Raw genomic sequence first — 12,471 nt, forward strand, 5'->3', positions numbered from 1 at the left:
GAACCCCCCCCTCCCCCCCCCCGCCGCCCCCGTTCGAAACCTCGAGTAGGCACCTCGCGAACGCCGCGTCCACCCTGACCTCCCGTCTCCGTCCCCGCCGTCCGTCCGCAGTACGACCGCGTCCCGCACGCCTCGGACGCGGGGATCGAGCTCGCGTGGGAGTCCAAGCTCGAGAAACACGCGACCGGACGCCTGTGGGACGCGTCCAAGTACCGTCTGCACTCCGCGGGCGTGGACGCGAAGACGAAGCGCGTGACGTTGAAACTCGGGACGACGTCGTATAAAGAGTACGTCGGAACGCACACGTCTTCGCGGCCCGCGGGCGAGCGCGAGACGCTGTTGCGAGACGGCGACGCCGCGGGGTCGAAGAACACGCACCTGAGCTGCTCGTTGGGCATCGAAAGCGTTTTACGGACCGCGGACGGCGGGATCGTGCTGCTGCGTCGAAGCGATCAGGTCGCGGTGCAGCCGGGAAAGTTCAACGGGCCCGCCGGTCACCCGGAGCCGTCCGACGCGAGCGGGACCGACGCCGCCGCGGCGAAGGCGGTCATCTTCCACTCCGCGCTGAAGGAGACGCACGAGGAGACGGGGGTGCCGCTCGGCTCGATGTCGCCGCCGAGATTGATCGGCGGCATGATCGACGCGGAGGGGAAGCCCATCTTGTTGTTTCTGACGGAGACGTCGCTCACCGCGGCGGAGGTCGCGAGCACGTACGCGTCCGCGGGCGCGGCGAGCGACGCGTGGGAGTCCAGCGGTCTTCACGTCGTCTCCGCGACGCCGTCCGTCGCGGTGGAGTGCCGGGAGTCGGACACCGCGGGAGGGACGGACGGGTTGAGAGTCGGCGAACCTTCGGTGGTGGACGCGGGGGTCCGCGGCGACGTCGGCGGCGAGAAAGCGGCGACCGCGAAGACGCGCGACGAGAACCGACGCGTCGCGTCGAACGCGGAATCTGAAGCGACGTTGACGTCCGGGTTTAACCCGTCGCTGACGCGTCAGTACTGGGCTCGGAGCGAGACGTTCTCGTCCGTGACCAGAGCCGCGGTGGACTGCGTGTACATGCTCGAGGCGACGTCTGGGGACGTCGAGGACGCCACGAGGCTCACGAGCCGCGCGCACGTGTGGGAGAACGCGTTAGACGCGGCGATGGATCACGACCTGGACGCGGTCGCAGGCGTGATCGAGCGCCTGAACCTTTCGCACCTCGGGATGGGGGGGTTCTAGCGCGGGTTTGAGAACGCGCGTACGAGTAGAAAAATTGAGTTTATCATCACGCGATCTTTTTGTCACCATCACCCGCGGTCATCACCGCGCCCCCGCGGCGGCGCTGCTTCCCTCCCCTGTCGTCGGGGTCAAAAATTCCCTCAACACCCTCGCGGTCACCCTCTGCACGACGCCGCTGACGACAGCCTCCACGAAGCTCCTCGCCGCCGGGGACGACCGCAGCGCCTCCGTGAACGGCTCCAGCGCCGTCGGGTCGAAACCTTTGCTCGACGACAGCATGTTCACGATCCGCAAGACTTGGTCCCGCAGCGCGAATAGCTTCGCCTCCTCGTCCGCGGTGCCGATTTTCACCGGCGGGAGCCGCCTCAGCGGGTCCGGGAGCAGGTTCACCAGCGGCGCGAGCTGGTCCGACCGCGCGGCTTCCAGAGACTGCCCCAAGATGATCGCCTCGACCACCTTGATCGCCTCCGCCTCCACGAGCGGCCGGAGCGTGTTCTTCGCGCCCGTCTCCGGGTCGTCCTCGCCGACGATGAGCTCCACGACCGTCGGGATCACGTCCCTGGCGGAGTAATCGTCGCTCTTCGAGCCCTCGCGGAGGAGGTTCTCCAGGCGGTTCCAGCGAAACTTTTTATCCTGGAACAGGAGCTCCGCGAACGAATCCCGGAGCTGCGGCCGCGGGTCCGTGAGCAACCGCCTCGCCATGTACGGATACGCCTTCCCCAGCACCTTAAACTTCGGGTCCGTGGATAACGCGAGCCCCTCGAGCACGGTGAGCGACCGCAGAATCAGCGCGTAGTACCCCGGGACGTTGAACGGGTACTCGTACAAGACCCCGCCCAGACCGTCGGTTATCGTCTTGAAATTCAGCTCCTCCACGGACGCGTCGAGGACGTCGTCGAAGAACGCCGCGAGCGCGGGGACGATCGGCGTGACGTCCACGCTCGGGTCTAAGAACTCGAGGTTGTAGTAGTCCCTCGCCATCGCTTCGTAGTCTCGGTTCACGAGGTGCACGACGTGCTCGATGATCGCGTATCGCGCGCGCTCCGGGGTCTCGGACATCATCCCGAAATCCAAAAACGCGAGCTTTCCCTCCGGCGTCGCGAGCAAGTTCCCCGGGTGCGGGTCCGCGTGGAAGTACCCAAACTCCAGGAGCTGCCTCAGCGAACACTGAATCCCGATGTCCACCAGCGACAGGACGTCTAAACCTTGCGCTTTCAAACTCTCCTGGTCGCTGAGCTTCGTGCCCTCGATCCAGTCCATGGTGATAACCCTCGGGGACGTGTACTCCCATCGAATCCCGGGGACGACGACGTCCGGCCGGTCGCCGTACAACCGCGCGAACCGCTCCGCGTTCCGACCCTCCTGAACATAGTTCAGCTCCTGGAACACCCTCGCGGCGAACTCGTCCACGAGGTCCACGATGGACGTGTTCAACGAGTCCACGTACTTATCCGCGAATGCGGCGCCGGCGCGGATGAGGTAAAAGTCCAGCTCCAACCCTTTCGGGATGTTCGGCCGCTGCACCTTCAGCGCCACCTCGTCGCCGCTCTCGAGCAGCGTCGCTCTGTACACTTGCCCGAGCGACGCCGCCGCGATCGGCCTCGGCGTGATCATCGCGAACATCTCCTCCAGGGGCCGTCCGAGCTCTCTCTCCACCTGCTCGAACGCGTCCGCGTCGTTGAACGTCGGCAGCGCGTCCTGCAGAGACGTGAGCTCGTCCAGGTACTGCGCCGGGAGGAGGTCCGGGCGCGTGGACAGCGCCTGCCCGACTTTCACGAACGCGGGCCCGAGCTCGGTGAGTTTCTTCCTGAGCTGATCCGCGCGAACCTTGGCGTTCGCCTCGAACTGTCCCGTCTGCACGTCCACGACGACGTCGAGGACGAAGCCGCCGAGCGAGGACGCGATCTGCGCCGCGCGCGCGGCGACCGCCGCGGGCCGCTTCGCAAACTTGGCGTTCGCGCGCGTCGGGTTGTACTCCTGCGGCGCCTCCGTGCGCGCGAGCGCGCGTCGCTGCGCGTCCGTCATGGGCTCCGCGCCGTCGCCCACGCCCATGCTGCTGAGCTTCCCGCCGTCCCTCGGCGGGGGCACAATCGGGTCGAACGTCGTCGCCGACGGCGGCGCGGGCGGGGCGTCCATCGCGACGCGCGCGGGGACGCGCGCGCCGCGGCGCGCGCGCGCGCGCAGCGGCGCGGGAGACGGCGTCGCGCGCTGGACGCGCTCGTCCCTCGACGATGACGTCGACGGCGTCTCCGCGAGCCTCGCGCGCGCGAGGGACGCGGGCGAGACGCTCGCGCCGCGTCGCGGCGTCGACGCCGGCCGAAGCGCGGCGGCGACCGCGGGGGCGAGCCCCGCGGCCGCGATCGCGCTCGTCATGTCTCCCGAGCGCGCGCGTGAAGAGCGCGGGGGCGAGTGCGGCTCAGGATAGCATTTTGCCGGGTCGAGATCGACGACGCGACGTGGCACGATTCACGGGCGAGCGATCGCGCGGTCGATGAGAAACGTCCTTTTTCATCGCGAACCGCGGGTCGAGAGGCTAAGATTTCAAAGCAGATTTCACCCTGAACTTTTCCTTCCCGTCCTCTCTCCTCACTCCGCCGCCGCGGCCTGCTTCTCCAACCCCGCGGTCGCGTCCTCCCACGTGTGCGTCAGCGCGCACATCCTCTTCACCAGCGCGAGCACGTCCGCGCTGAGAACCCGGACCTGATCGCACGAGTCTCGCTCGCGCACGGTCACCGTGCCGTCCTGCAGCGTCCGGTGATCCACCGTCACCGCGAACGGGATCCCGAGCTCGTCGTTTCGCGCGTACCGCTTCCCCACCGTCGTCGCGGTCGTGTCCAACTTCGTGGAGACGCCCTCGGAGGACAACTCCCTGGAGAGCTTCTCCGCGTGCGCGTTCATCCCGGAGTCGTTCACGAGCGGGAAGATCGCGAGCTTGATGGGCGCGATGAGCGGGGAGAACTTAAACACCGTCTTTTGCTCGTCGTCCCCGCGGACGTAGAACGAGTGCTCGAACATGCAGTACATGATGCGGCCGATCCCGAACGACGGCTCGATGACGGACGGCGTGAAATTCCGCCCGCTGAGCTTCTGCGTCTCCATGCGCACGCTGACCATCCCGGGGAGGATCTCTTTCTCGCCCGCGGCGGTGGCGAGCGTCGCCGCGCCGTCCGCGTCGATTTTCGCCGCGAGCGCGAACGCGTCCTCTTGGGATAACGCCATGAGCGCGTCCGTCACCGCCTTGGCGTCCTTCTTGAACGCCTTGCCCATGTCCTTCTTGTTCGGCTCGCACACGAAAACCTCGGAGATGACCGGCTCGTCGTAGCGTTCGTACGCGGTGAGCTCAACCTTGCTCTTGTCGCTGTGCGCTTTCAAGTCAAACGCGCTCCGGTCCGCGAGGCCGACGCACTCGATCCATCCGTACGTGCACTCGATCTCCGCGTCCCAGCAGTCCTCCGCGTAGTGCGCCATCTCGTGCTGCAAGTGCTGGCGGAACCGCAGACGCTTCAGGTCGATGCCGATCTTCTCGAGGAACACGTGCGTGCGCGCGACAAAGTACGCCAAGGTTTCGTTCGCGACGATCCCCTTCGCGACCGCCTCTCTCGCGGTCATCAAGAACGGCTTCTTCACCGCCGCGAGCTGCGCGTCGCGAGAGAACAAGTTGAGCTCCACGTCCGCGACTTCGTTGAACCGCGCGTGCTCTTTCTTCTCCGGATGCACGAAGTGCTCGATCTCCGCTTGCGTGAACTCCCTGACGCGTAACAAACCCGCGCGCGGCGCGATCTCGTTCCGGAACGACTGCCCAACCTGCGCGGCCGCGAACGGAAGCTTCCCGCCGTTGTAATACAGCAAGTCGCGGAAGTTCACGAAGATCCCCTGCGCGGTCTCCGGTCGCAAGAACCCCTGCGCCGCGCCGCTGGGGCCGATCTGCGTCGGGAACATCAGGTTGAACGGGTACGGCGCCGAAAGGTCGTTCTTCGTCTCCGGGGCTTTGATCCCGAGGTTCACGATCGCGGCGCCCATCTCTTCCGCGGTGAACTCCTCGATCCTCGCGAGCATGTCCTCGAGCTCTCTTCTTCGGTCCGCGGGCGTCATGGGGTCCGCGAGAATGCGTTCCAAGTTTTCCTCGACGAGGTGGTCGGCGCGGAAGCAGTCCTTCGTGACGACGTCTTTCACCATGAGGTCCGTGAACTTCTCGACGTGCCCGGAGGCTTGAAGCACGACCTCCGGGGTCACGGACGGGCACTCGAGCTCGAGCATTCCTTCGTTCAGGACGAAGTGCTGCCTCCAGAACGCCTGCAGGTTCGACTTCACCGCGCAACCGGGAGGGCCGTAGTCGTACAGGCCCGCGACGCCGCCGTAGATCTTGAACGACGGGATGTAAAACAACCTCTGTTCGAGCGCGCCGGACATCTTGTTCCGGAAGTTTTCCTTCTCCGCGAGCTTCTCGTCGCCCGCGGCCATCGCGGCCTTGACCTCGACGTCGAGCGCGATCTTCAGCTCTTTCAGCTTCGCGATCGCGGCGTCGATCTCGGTCTTGTCCGCCTTGTTCGCTTTCAGCGCGCGGACGTCGTCCCCGGCCGCGGTGCACGCATCCTGCATCGCTTGCAGGCGAACGGCGTTGTCCTCCGACGACGACATCGCGCGAATGGCAAAGCAGACGCGTGCGGTTGGCGGAGACGCGGTGCGTCGGACGATGCGCGTCGCGGAGAAAATTGCGGCGAAGACGAGAGAAAACACGCGCGAGCTCCTCACGCGCTCGGGCTCGGCCGGTCGGCGCGTCTGGTCGCCGACCGCGGGATCCCTTTCAGCGCGACCGACTTTGTGCGCTTTTTCAACGGTCGAGAGATCGTGACGAGGCACGGTGAAACGCTCAGAATAATCGCGCCGTGTACCCGAACCATCGTGACTAAATGCCCACTGCTGAGCTGTACGAAGAGCTGGCGAACGGAAAAATTCCCGAGAGTCGTTTGGTTTGGGACTTTTGAATCTTGTTGTATACCTCCGCGCGCGAGACGGCGGACGGAGCGCCTTGAACGTCGAGTAGCGACGTCGGGCATACTCAACGGAAGATCGGAAAGACTTTCCTTCCGGTCACGGCCACGATGGCGTCGTCGCAGATACGCGCGCCGAGTGCGACCGCGCGGTCGATGAGGCAAGGATCCTCGTCGTTCGCGCGGCCGATGGTCGCCATCGCACCGTTGCGCGCTCGAGCGTCGATCACGCGAGCGAAGCGCGACGGCGACGTCGCCGTCGCGGCGTACGGCAACGACGGATACGGAAACGGGTCCGCGCCGAACTCTCGCGCGTCGCCGTATACCGCCCCGAGCGGGCGTGATATGCCGCGCCCGCGCGACATGTACGAGGGCACGACCGGCATCGACGTCCTCGCGCTTCAAAAAGACTTGGTCGCGGAGGGTTTCCTCTCCCCGCGGGACGCCTCAGGGTGCGTTCATCGCACGATCTCACCGTGGCATTCGATCGATCAAACCTTCCTTCGTCCCTTTTCTTTCGTCTCCCGTGGCGCGCGCGCGCGTTCGCGGGCGCGATCGACGCCGCGCGTCCGCGTCGTCCCCCGGCGCGCATCTGAGAAAAGCTACAACGTTCCTCACCAACGTCTTTCCCACCATCTCGCGCAGGGTCTTCTCCCCCGCGACGCGCTCCGCGATCGAGCGCATGCAGCAGCAGTACGGCCTCCCGATCAACGGCGTTTGGGGATCTCTCGAGCGCCAGGTCTTCGACAACGCGCGCGCGACGACCGCGCCGCCCGCGAGCGCGCTGTCCTTGCTCCCGCCCGCGTCGAATAAGACGACCAAGTACGCGAAGGTGTCCTCCGCCGCGGTGAAGGATTTCGTCCCGACCGCGGTCAAGTCCACGCTCGCGGGCGCGGACGTCGGCGGGATCGTCTCCATGGCCGGTCTCGGTCTGTTCACCGCCGCGGTCGTGTGCAAAGCGGACGCGATCCGACGCACGGGCCGGAGCGAACGGATGTTCAAGCCGGGCGCGACGCAGAGCGCGTTTGAAAACATGTGGAACGCCGTCACCGGCGGCGGCGAAGACGCGCGCCGCCAGCGCGAATACGAAGAGCAGCAGCGCCTCTACTACGAGCAGCAGATGTACGATCAAGGCGCGGGATACTACGACGAACACGGAATCTTCCGCATGAACGCCCCGGCGCCGAACCAGGCGGGCCCTCGCGGGGGACCGCCGCCGCCGCGACAAAACCAAAACGCGCGCGGCGGCGGCGGCGGGTGGTACGACGCCGCGAACGGATACCGAGAGGAGTACGACGCGTTCCCGGGCGGGTACCCGATGCCTCCTCCGAATCAGATGCGCGGGGACGACGGGCACCACCCGCGCGCGCCGGTGAGACCTGGTGATCGGGTGCGCGCGGATGCGGACGCGCGCGGCGACGTGGACGACGCGCCCGGGTATCACCCGGCGTTCGACCGACCGGACGGCCCGGCCGCGCGAAGGGCGCCGGCGCAGCCGCCGCGGGGTGGGATGCAAAACGCCCAGAACGGCGGCGCGCGCGCGCCGAGCTGGGATGGCCGCGATGACGGGTACGCCGCGCGCCAGATGGACGACCGAAGCGATTTCAGACGCGGCGGCGGCGGCGGCGGCGGGTACGCCTCCATGGGCGGCGGCCCCGCGCCGTCGTCGCGCACGACGGCGTCCGTTCCCCCGTACGGCGGGTGGGCGAACGACGGCGGCGGCGCCGGACCCGCGGCCGTGCCCGAGTACGGCGGCGCGGAAGACCTGCGAACGTTCGCCGCGCACCCGAACCTCGCCGGAAACGCGAGCGGCCTCGGCGCGAAACACAACGGCGTCACCGCGATGCAGACCGCCGCGTCCGCGACCGCGACCGCGACGCTCTCTCCGCCGGCGCCGCCGAAGCTCTCGCGCCGACCTAACAAGGAGTCCGCCCTGGAGGTTATCCGCGGCGTCGCCGGCACCGTCGGGGACGGGATCCGGAACCTCGCGGCGCCGAACGGCGCGGTGTCGAAGGAGTCGTCCGAGTTCACCGTGCGCGCGGCGCGCGAGCGCGAACTCTTAGCGCAAATCACGGAAGCGCAGGAGTACGCGAAGATGGAACAGAAGAAGCGCCAGCAGCTCGAGGCGGCGTTCCAGTCCACGCGCAACGCGCTGAAGGACGCGGAGGAGGCGCGCTCCGGGCTCAAGACGCAACAAGCGCTGAGCGCGGAGATGAAACAAAAGATGGCCGAGCTCGAGAAGGCGCTCAAGGACCGCGACGTCGCCGCCGCGAGCGCGGTGTTCACGCAGTCCAACACCGCGAACGGCGTGGACAAGGGCCTGAAGAACCGTATCGAGGCGCTCGAGACGGCGCTCGCGAAGGTTGGCATGAGCAGCGCCGCGGGGCCGGGCTCCGCCGCCGCCGTCGCGGCGATGACGCACCTGCAGGAGAAGGTGAAGATGCTCGAGGAGGCGTTCTCGCAGAGGAGCGCGTCCGCGGACGTCGCCGCGACGGCGGCTCAAAAGGTGGACGCGATCGCCGCGACCGTGCAAGCGGACGCGGACGCGGTCCCGGAGCTCCGTCAGCAGGTGAAGGAGCTGAGAGAGGCGATGCAGAGCGGCGGCGCGGGGGGCGCGGCGTTGAACCTCGGCGACGTCAACGCGCGCCTCGCGAAGCTCGAGGAGACGCTGGCGAAGACGGTGGACAACCCGCTCTCGATCGACGTCCTGTTCGCGAAAGTCGCGGCCGTCGAGGAAGGCCTCGCCGCGGCTGCGAACGGCAGCGCGGGGATGATCCAGGAGCTGTCCGACAAAATTGTGCGACTCGAAGGCGGCTTGGGCGGCGCGGGCACGGTGACGAACAACATCGTCTCCCCGATCTCGTTCGCGCCGCCGGCCGCGCCCGCGTCGCCGCCCGCGGCGCCGCCGACGCCGACGCCGACGCCGACGTTCGACCCGCCGAAGCCGCAGACGGACGTCCCGGTGAAGAACCCGCTGCCGCCGACGTTTCAGCCGTCGATCACGATCACGCCGGAGAAGGCGGCGTCCGACGCCCCCGGCCCGGCGCGCCCGCCCGAGAAGGAAACCCCCGCCGTCAAGAAGATCGAGACCCCGGACCAGGAGATCTTGGAGGAGCACCCGCTCCCGAGGATCGCGACCGGGAGGGAGGTGATGATGCAGGGGTTCAACTGGGAGTCGCACAAGTTTGAGTGGTACAGCGTCGTCGGCGAACGCGCGACGCAAATTCGCGACGCCGGCTTCACGCAGATTTGGCTCCCGCCGTGCACGGACTCGCTCGCGCCGGAGGGTTACCTCCCTAGGAACCTCCGGTCGCTGGACACGAAGTACGGGACCGAACAGCAGCTCCGGTCGCTGATTGGCACGCTGAGGGAGAACAACATCCTTCCGGTGTTGGACGCGGTTTTGAACCACCGCTGCGCGACGCACCAGGGCAACGGCGGAAAGTGGAACCGGTGGGAAGGCACCGGGATGGACTGGGGCGAGTGGGCGATCACGAACCGGAACAAAGACTTCATGGGCGAGGGCGGCGACCCGACCGGGGATGAGTTCTGGGGCTCGCCGAACATCGACCACCGAGAGCCGAGAGTGCAGGAGTCCCTGTGCGAGTGGATCAAGTGGCTGACGCACGACGTCGGGTTCGGCGGGATTCGCTTCGACTTTAGCAAAGGCTACGGCGGCGAGTTCACGGGGAAATACGTCCGCGCGTGCATGCCGGAGTTCGCCGTCGGCGAGTTCTGGGACACGTTGAACTACGGCCAAGGCTTGGAGTACGACCAGGACGCGCACAGGCAGAGGATCGTGGACTGGATCGACGCCACCGGCGGCATCTGCACCGCCTTTGACTTCACGACGAAGGGCATCCTCCAAGAAGCGTGCGGCCGCGGCGAGTTCTGGCGGCTCGTGGACAAGAAGGGCCGCGCCCCGGGCGTGATCGGGCTCTGGCCCGCGCGCGCGGTGACGTTCATCGACAACCACGACACCGGGTCGACGCAGTCGCACTGGCCGTTCCCGTCGAACAAGGTTTGCATGGGGTACGCGTACATCTTGACGCACCCGGGGACGCCGTCGGTGTTTTGGGACCACTTCTTCGACTGGGGCTCGGACCTGCGCAAGCAGATCACCGGGCTGTTAGAGGCGAGGAAAGCGATGGGGGTGCACGCGCGGTCGAAGCTCGAGATTGTCGCCGCGACGGACAGCGTCTACGCCGCGCTCGTGGACGACAAGCTCGCGGTGAAGCTCGGGCACGATAACTGGTCCCCGAGCGGGGACGGATGGAAGGTGTCCGTGTCCGGCGACCAGTGGTGCGTGTGGACGCGGGGGTAAGAGTGAGCGAAGGAGAAGAGAAAGAGGAGGAAGACAGAAAACAGCACGTGGTCCGCAGCGGGCGCGCGTTAGTGCGTTGACCGCGGGGAGGGAGTGTATCAGTTATTAAGCGCGCGTGGGGCTTCCCCGGCGCGTAGTAAAAGGTTTCAATTCTCAGCAGAAGTTACAAGCAACACAACACGTCTGTCACCACCCTCCCGCGGCGGCGAGCTGCGACAGCGTCAGGAAATGCAGCGGCAAAAACGCGTTATCGAGCTGCTCCGTCGTCGCCTCCAACGCGGCCGCGCCGGCGCTCGCGACGAGTATCCTTCCGCGCGGCGCGGCGGCGCCTCCCCCCGCCGCCCACCGCCACGCCGCCGCGGCCCCCAACGCGTTCGCCAACGCGCCCGCCATCGTTCCCTCCACCGTCTTGCGACACCCGCGACATATCCGCGTCCTCCCCGCCATCGTCCCCACCACGCTCGCGACGGTATCGCCTAACCCTAACGTGATGATGCCCGCGAACGGAGACAGCGCGAACGCGTCCGGCGCGACGCCGCTCCCCGCGTCGCCGTCCGCGCGCCCGCGCCACGCCTCGCGCGTCAGCCACAGCGGCACCGCGCAGCCCAACAGCAACGTGAAGTGCGACATCACGATCCCATTCCCGCCTCCCGAATCGCGCGCGTCCAAGAACCTGCGCGCGTGTCTGTCGAGGATCCCTCCGACGTCGACGCCGAACGCGGTAACGCGCGTCGCTCGCGCCACCTCTGCGGCGGCGAACGCGAGCGTCGCGCCCGCGAACGCGACGGCGAGAAACGCGGCGCACTCCGGGCGGTCGTACTCCGCGCCCGGAGTGCGCCTCGCGACAAACCGCGGCGCCATCGACGGGGCGAACATGAAGACGACGAGGACGTGGTACGCCTTGCGAAGGAACAGCACCGGCAGCGCGCGCGAGGACGCCAGGCGTTCGCACAGAGGGAGCGCGACGCATAGCGCCGCGAGCCAGTACGCCGCGAGAGGACGCGCGCCTCGCGCGTTCCACGCGAACGACGTGACCCATATCAGCGGGTCTTCGCCCCCGAACGCGCCGGCGAGGGCGAGGACGAGCCACGGCGCGAGCGCGGCGACGGCGGCGGCGCGAACGATCGCGGCGTCGTCGCCCCGCGCGCGGCGTTTGAACCGCGTCTCGTGCGCGTTTTTCCTCCTCGCGTCGTCGTCGTCGTCGTCGTCGTCGTCGTCGTCGTCGTCGTCGCGGACGTCCGACCCTCGCAACCCCGGGACGACGCAGACGCCCGCGACCGCGGACAGCACGCACGCGGTGACGAACGCGCGCGGCTCCCCCCCGAGATGCGGCGGGAGCCACCGCCGCCACGAAGCCGGCCCTCGACCGCCGATCGCCGCCGCTGCCGCGTCCGCGACGCACGACGCCACGCCCTGCGACAGAAGCAAGCTGTCCGCGCGCGTGAACACCCTCGAGAAACTCTCCCACGCCCAGTGCGCGAACTCGACCGCGAACGCGGCGGCGAGCATCGCGAAGACGAAGCTCTCCTGGACGCCGCTCGGCGCGTCTTTCGCGCGCGACGCGACGGCGGCGACTGCCGTCGCGAGCGCCGCGCGCGACGACGCCCACGTCGCGCCTCTGTCTCTTCGCGCGGACTCCAAGACGTAGAGCGCCGACGTCGCGACCGCGGTCCAGAACGCGACCTGGTCGTGGCGCGCGTCGTCGTCGACCGTCTGATGCGCGAGCCTGGACGCGCGCGCGCACGGGAGGACGAGAAGCCCGAGGTGGACGCCGGTCGTGATGTTCGTTCGACTGAAGTTGCACGTCTCGCCCCAGCGTCCCGTCAGCTCGAGCGTCGCGGCGACGACGAGGAGCGTCAGCAGCGCGATCGCTTCGGCATCGCGCGCGCGCGGCTTCGAGGCGTGGAGCGTCCACGCGGCCCAGAGCGTCGTCGC

General features: G+C 67.8%; 5 protein-coding genes across 5 annotated transcripts in view; 2 read left to right on the plus strand and 3 right to left on the minus strand.

The window, feature by feature from the left end:
- Positions 1-1,221, plus strand: part of MICPUCDRAFT_57476 (uncharacterized protein) — a gene marked incomplete at both ends in the record, with an annotated part of 1,641 nt that extends 420 nt beyond the window's left edge. The window contains one exon of the mRNA XM_003057797.1: positions 112-1,221. Within this exon, the coding sequence (XP_003057843.1) occupies positions 112-1,221 (1,110 nt within the window). The remainder of the gene's footprint in view (positions 1-111) is intronic.
- Positions 1,222-1,267: 46 nt separating this feature from the next.
- On the minus strand, positions 1,268-3,304 carry MICPUCDRAFT_45469 (uncharacterized protein; the record flags this gene model as incomplete). Its single annotated transcript, XM_003058175.1, has 2 exons — positions 1,777-3,304; positions 1,268-1,381 (listed from the first exon to the last, which is right to left on the minus strand). Exons 1-2 carry the CDS (start codon positions 3,271-3,273, stop codon positions 1,268-1,270), a joined length of 1,611 nt encoding a protein of 536 aa, XP_003058221.1. The 5' UTR covers positions 3,274-3,304.
- Positions 3,305-3,698: 394 nt separating this feature from the next.
- MICPUCDRAFT_57478 (uncharacterized protein) lies at positions 3,699-5,859 on the minus strand (the record flags this gene model as incomplete). Its single annotated transcript, XM_003058176.1, has 1 exon — positions 3,699-5,859. One exon carries the CDS (start codon positions 5,857-5,859, stop codon positions 3,808-3,810), a length of 2,052 nt encoding a protein of 683 aa, XP_003058222.1. The 3' UTR covers positions 3,699-3,807.
- A 3,462-nt stretch (positions 5,860-9,321) lies between these two features.
- On the plus strand, positions 9,322-10,530 carry AMY3 (glycoside hydrolase family 13 protein; the record flags this gene model as incomplete). Its single annotated transcript, XM_003057798.1, has 1 exon — positions 9,322-10,530. A coding segment is annotated over exon 1 (1,167 nt), but the record flags the coding sequence as incomplete, so codon positions are not given.
- Positions 10,531-10,722: 192 nt separating this feature from the next.
- Positions 10,723-12,045, minus strand: MICPUCDRAFT_67543 (uncharacterized protein; the record flags this gene model as incomplete). Its single annotated transcript, XM_003058177.1, has 1 exon — positions 10,723-12,045. The coding sequence occupies one exon, from the start codon at positions 12,043-12,045 to the stop codon at positions 10,723-10,725; it is 1,323 nt and encodes a 440-aa protein (XP_003058223.1).
- Positions 12,046-12,471: the final 426 nt, after the last annotated feature.

The sequence above is a fragment of the Micromonas pusilla genome (assembly GCF_000151265.4).
Source record: "Micromonas pusilla CCMP1545 genomic scaffold MICPUCscaffold_4, whole genome shotgun sequence".
Classification (NCBI taxonomy): domain Eukaryota; kingdom Viridiplantae; phylum Chlorophyta; class Mamiellophyceae; order Mamiellales; family Mamiellaceae; genus Micromonas; species Micromonas pusilla.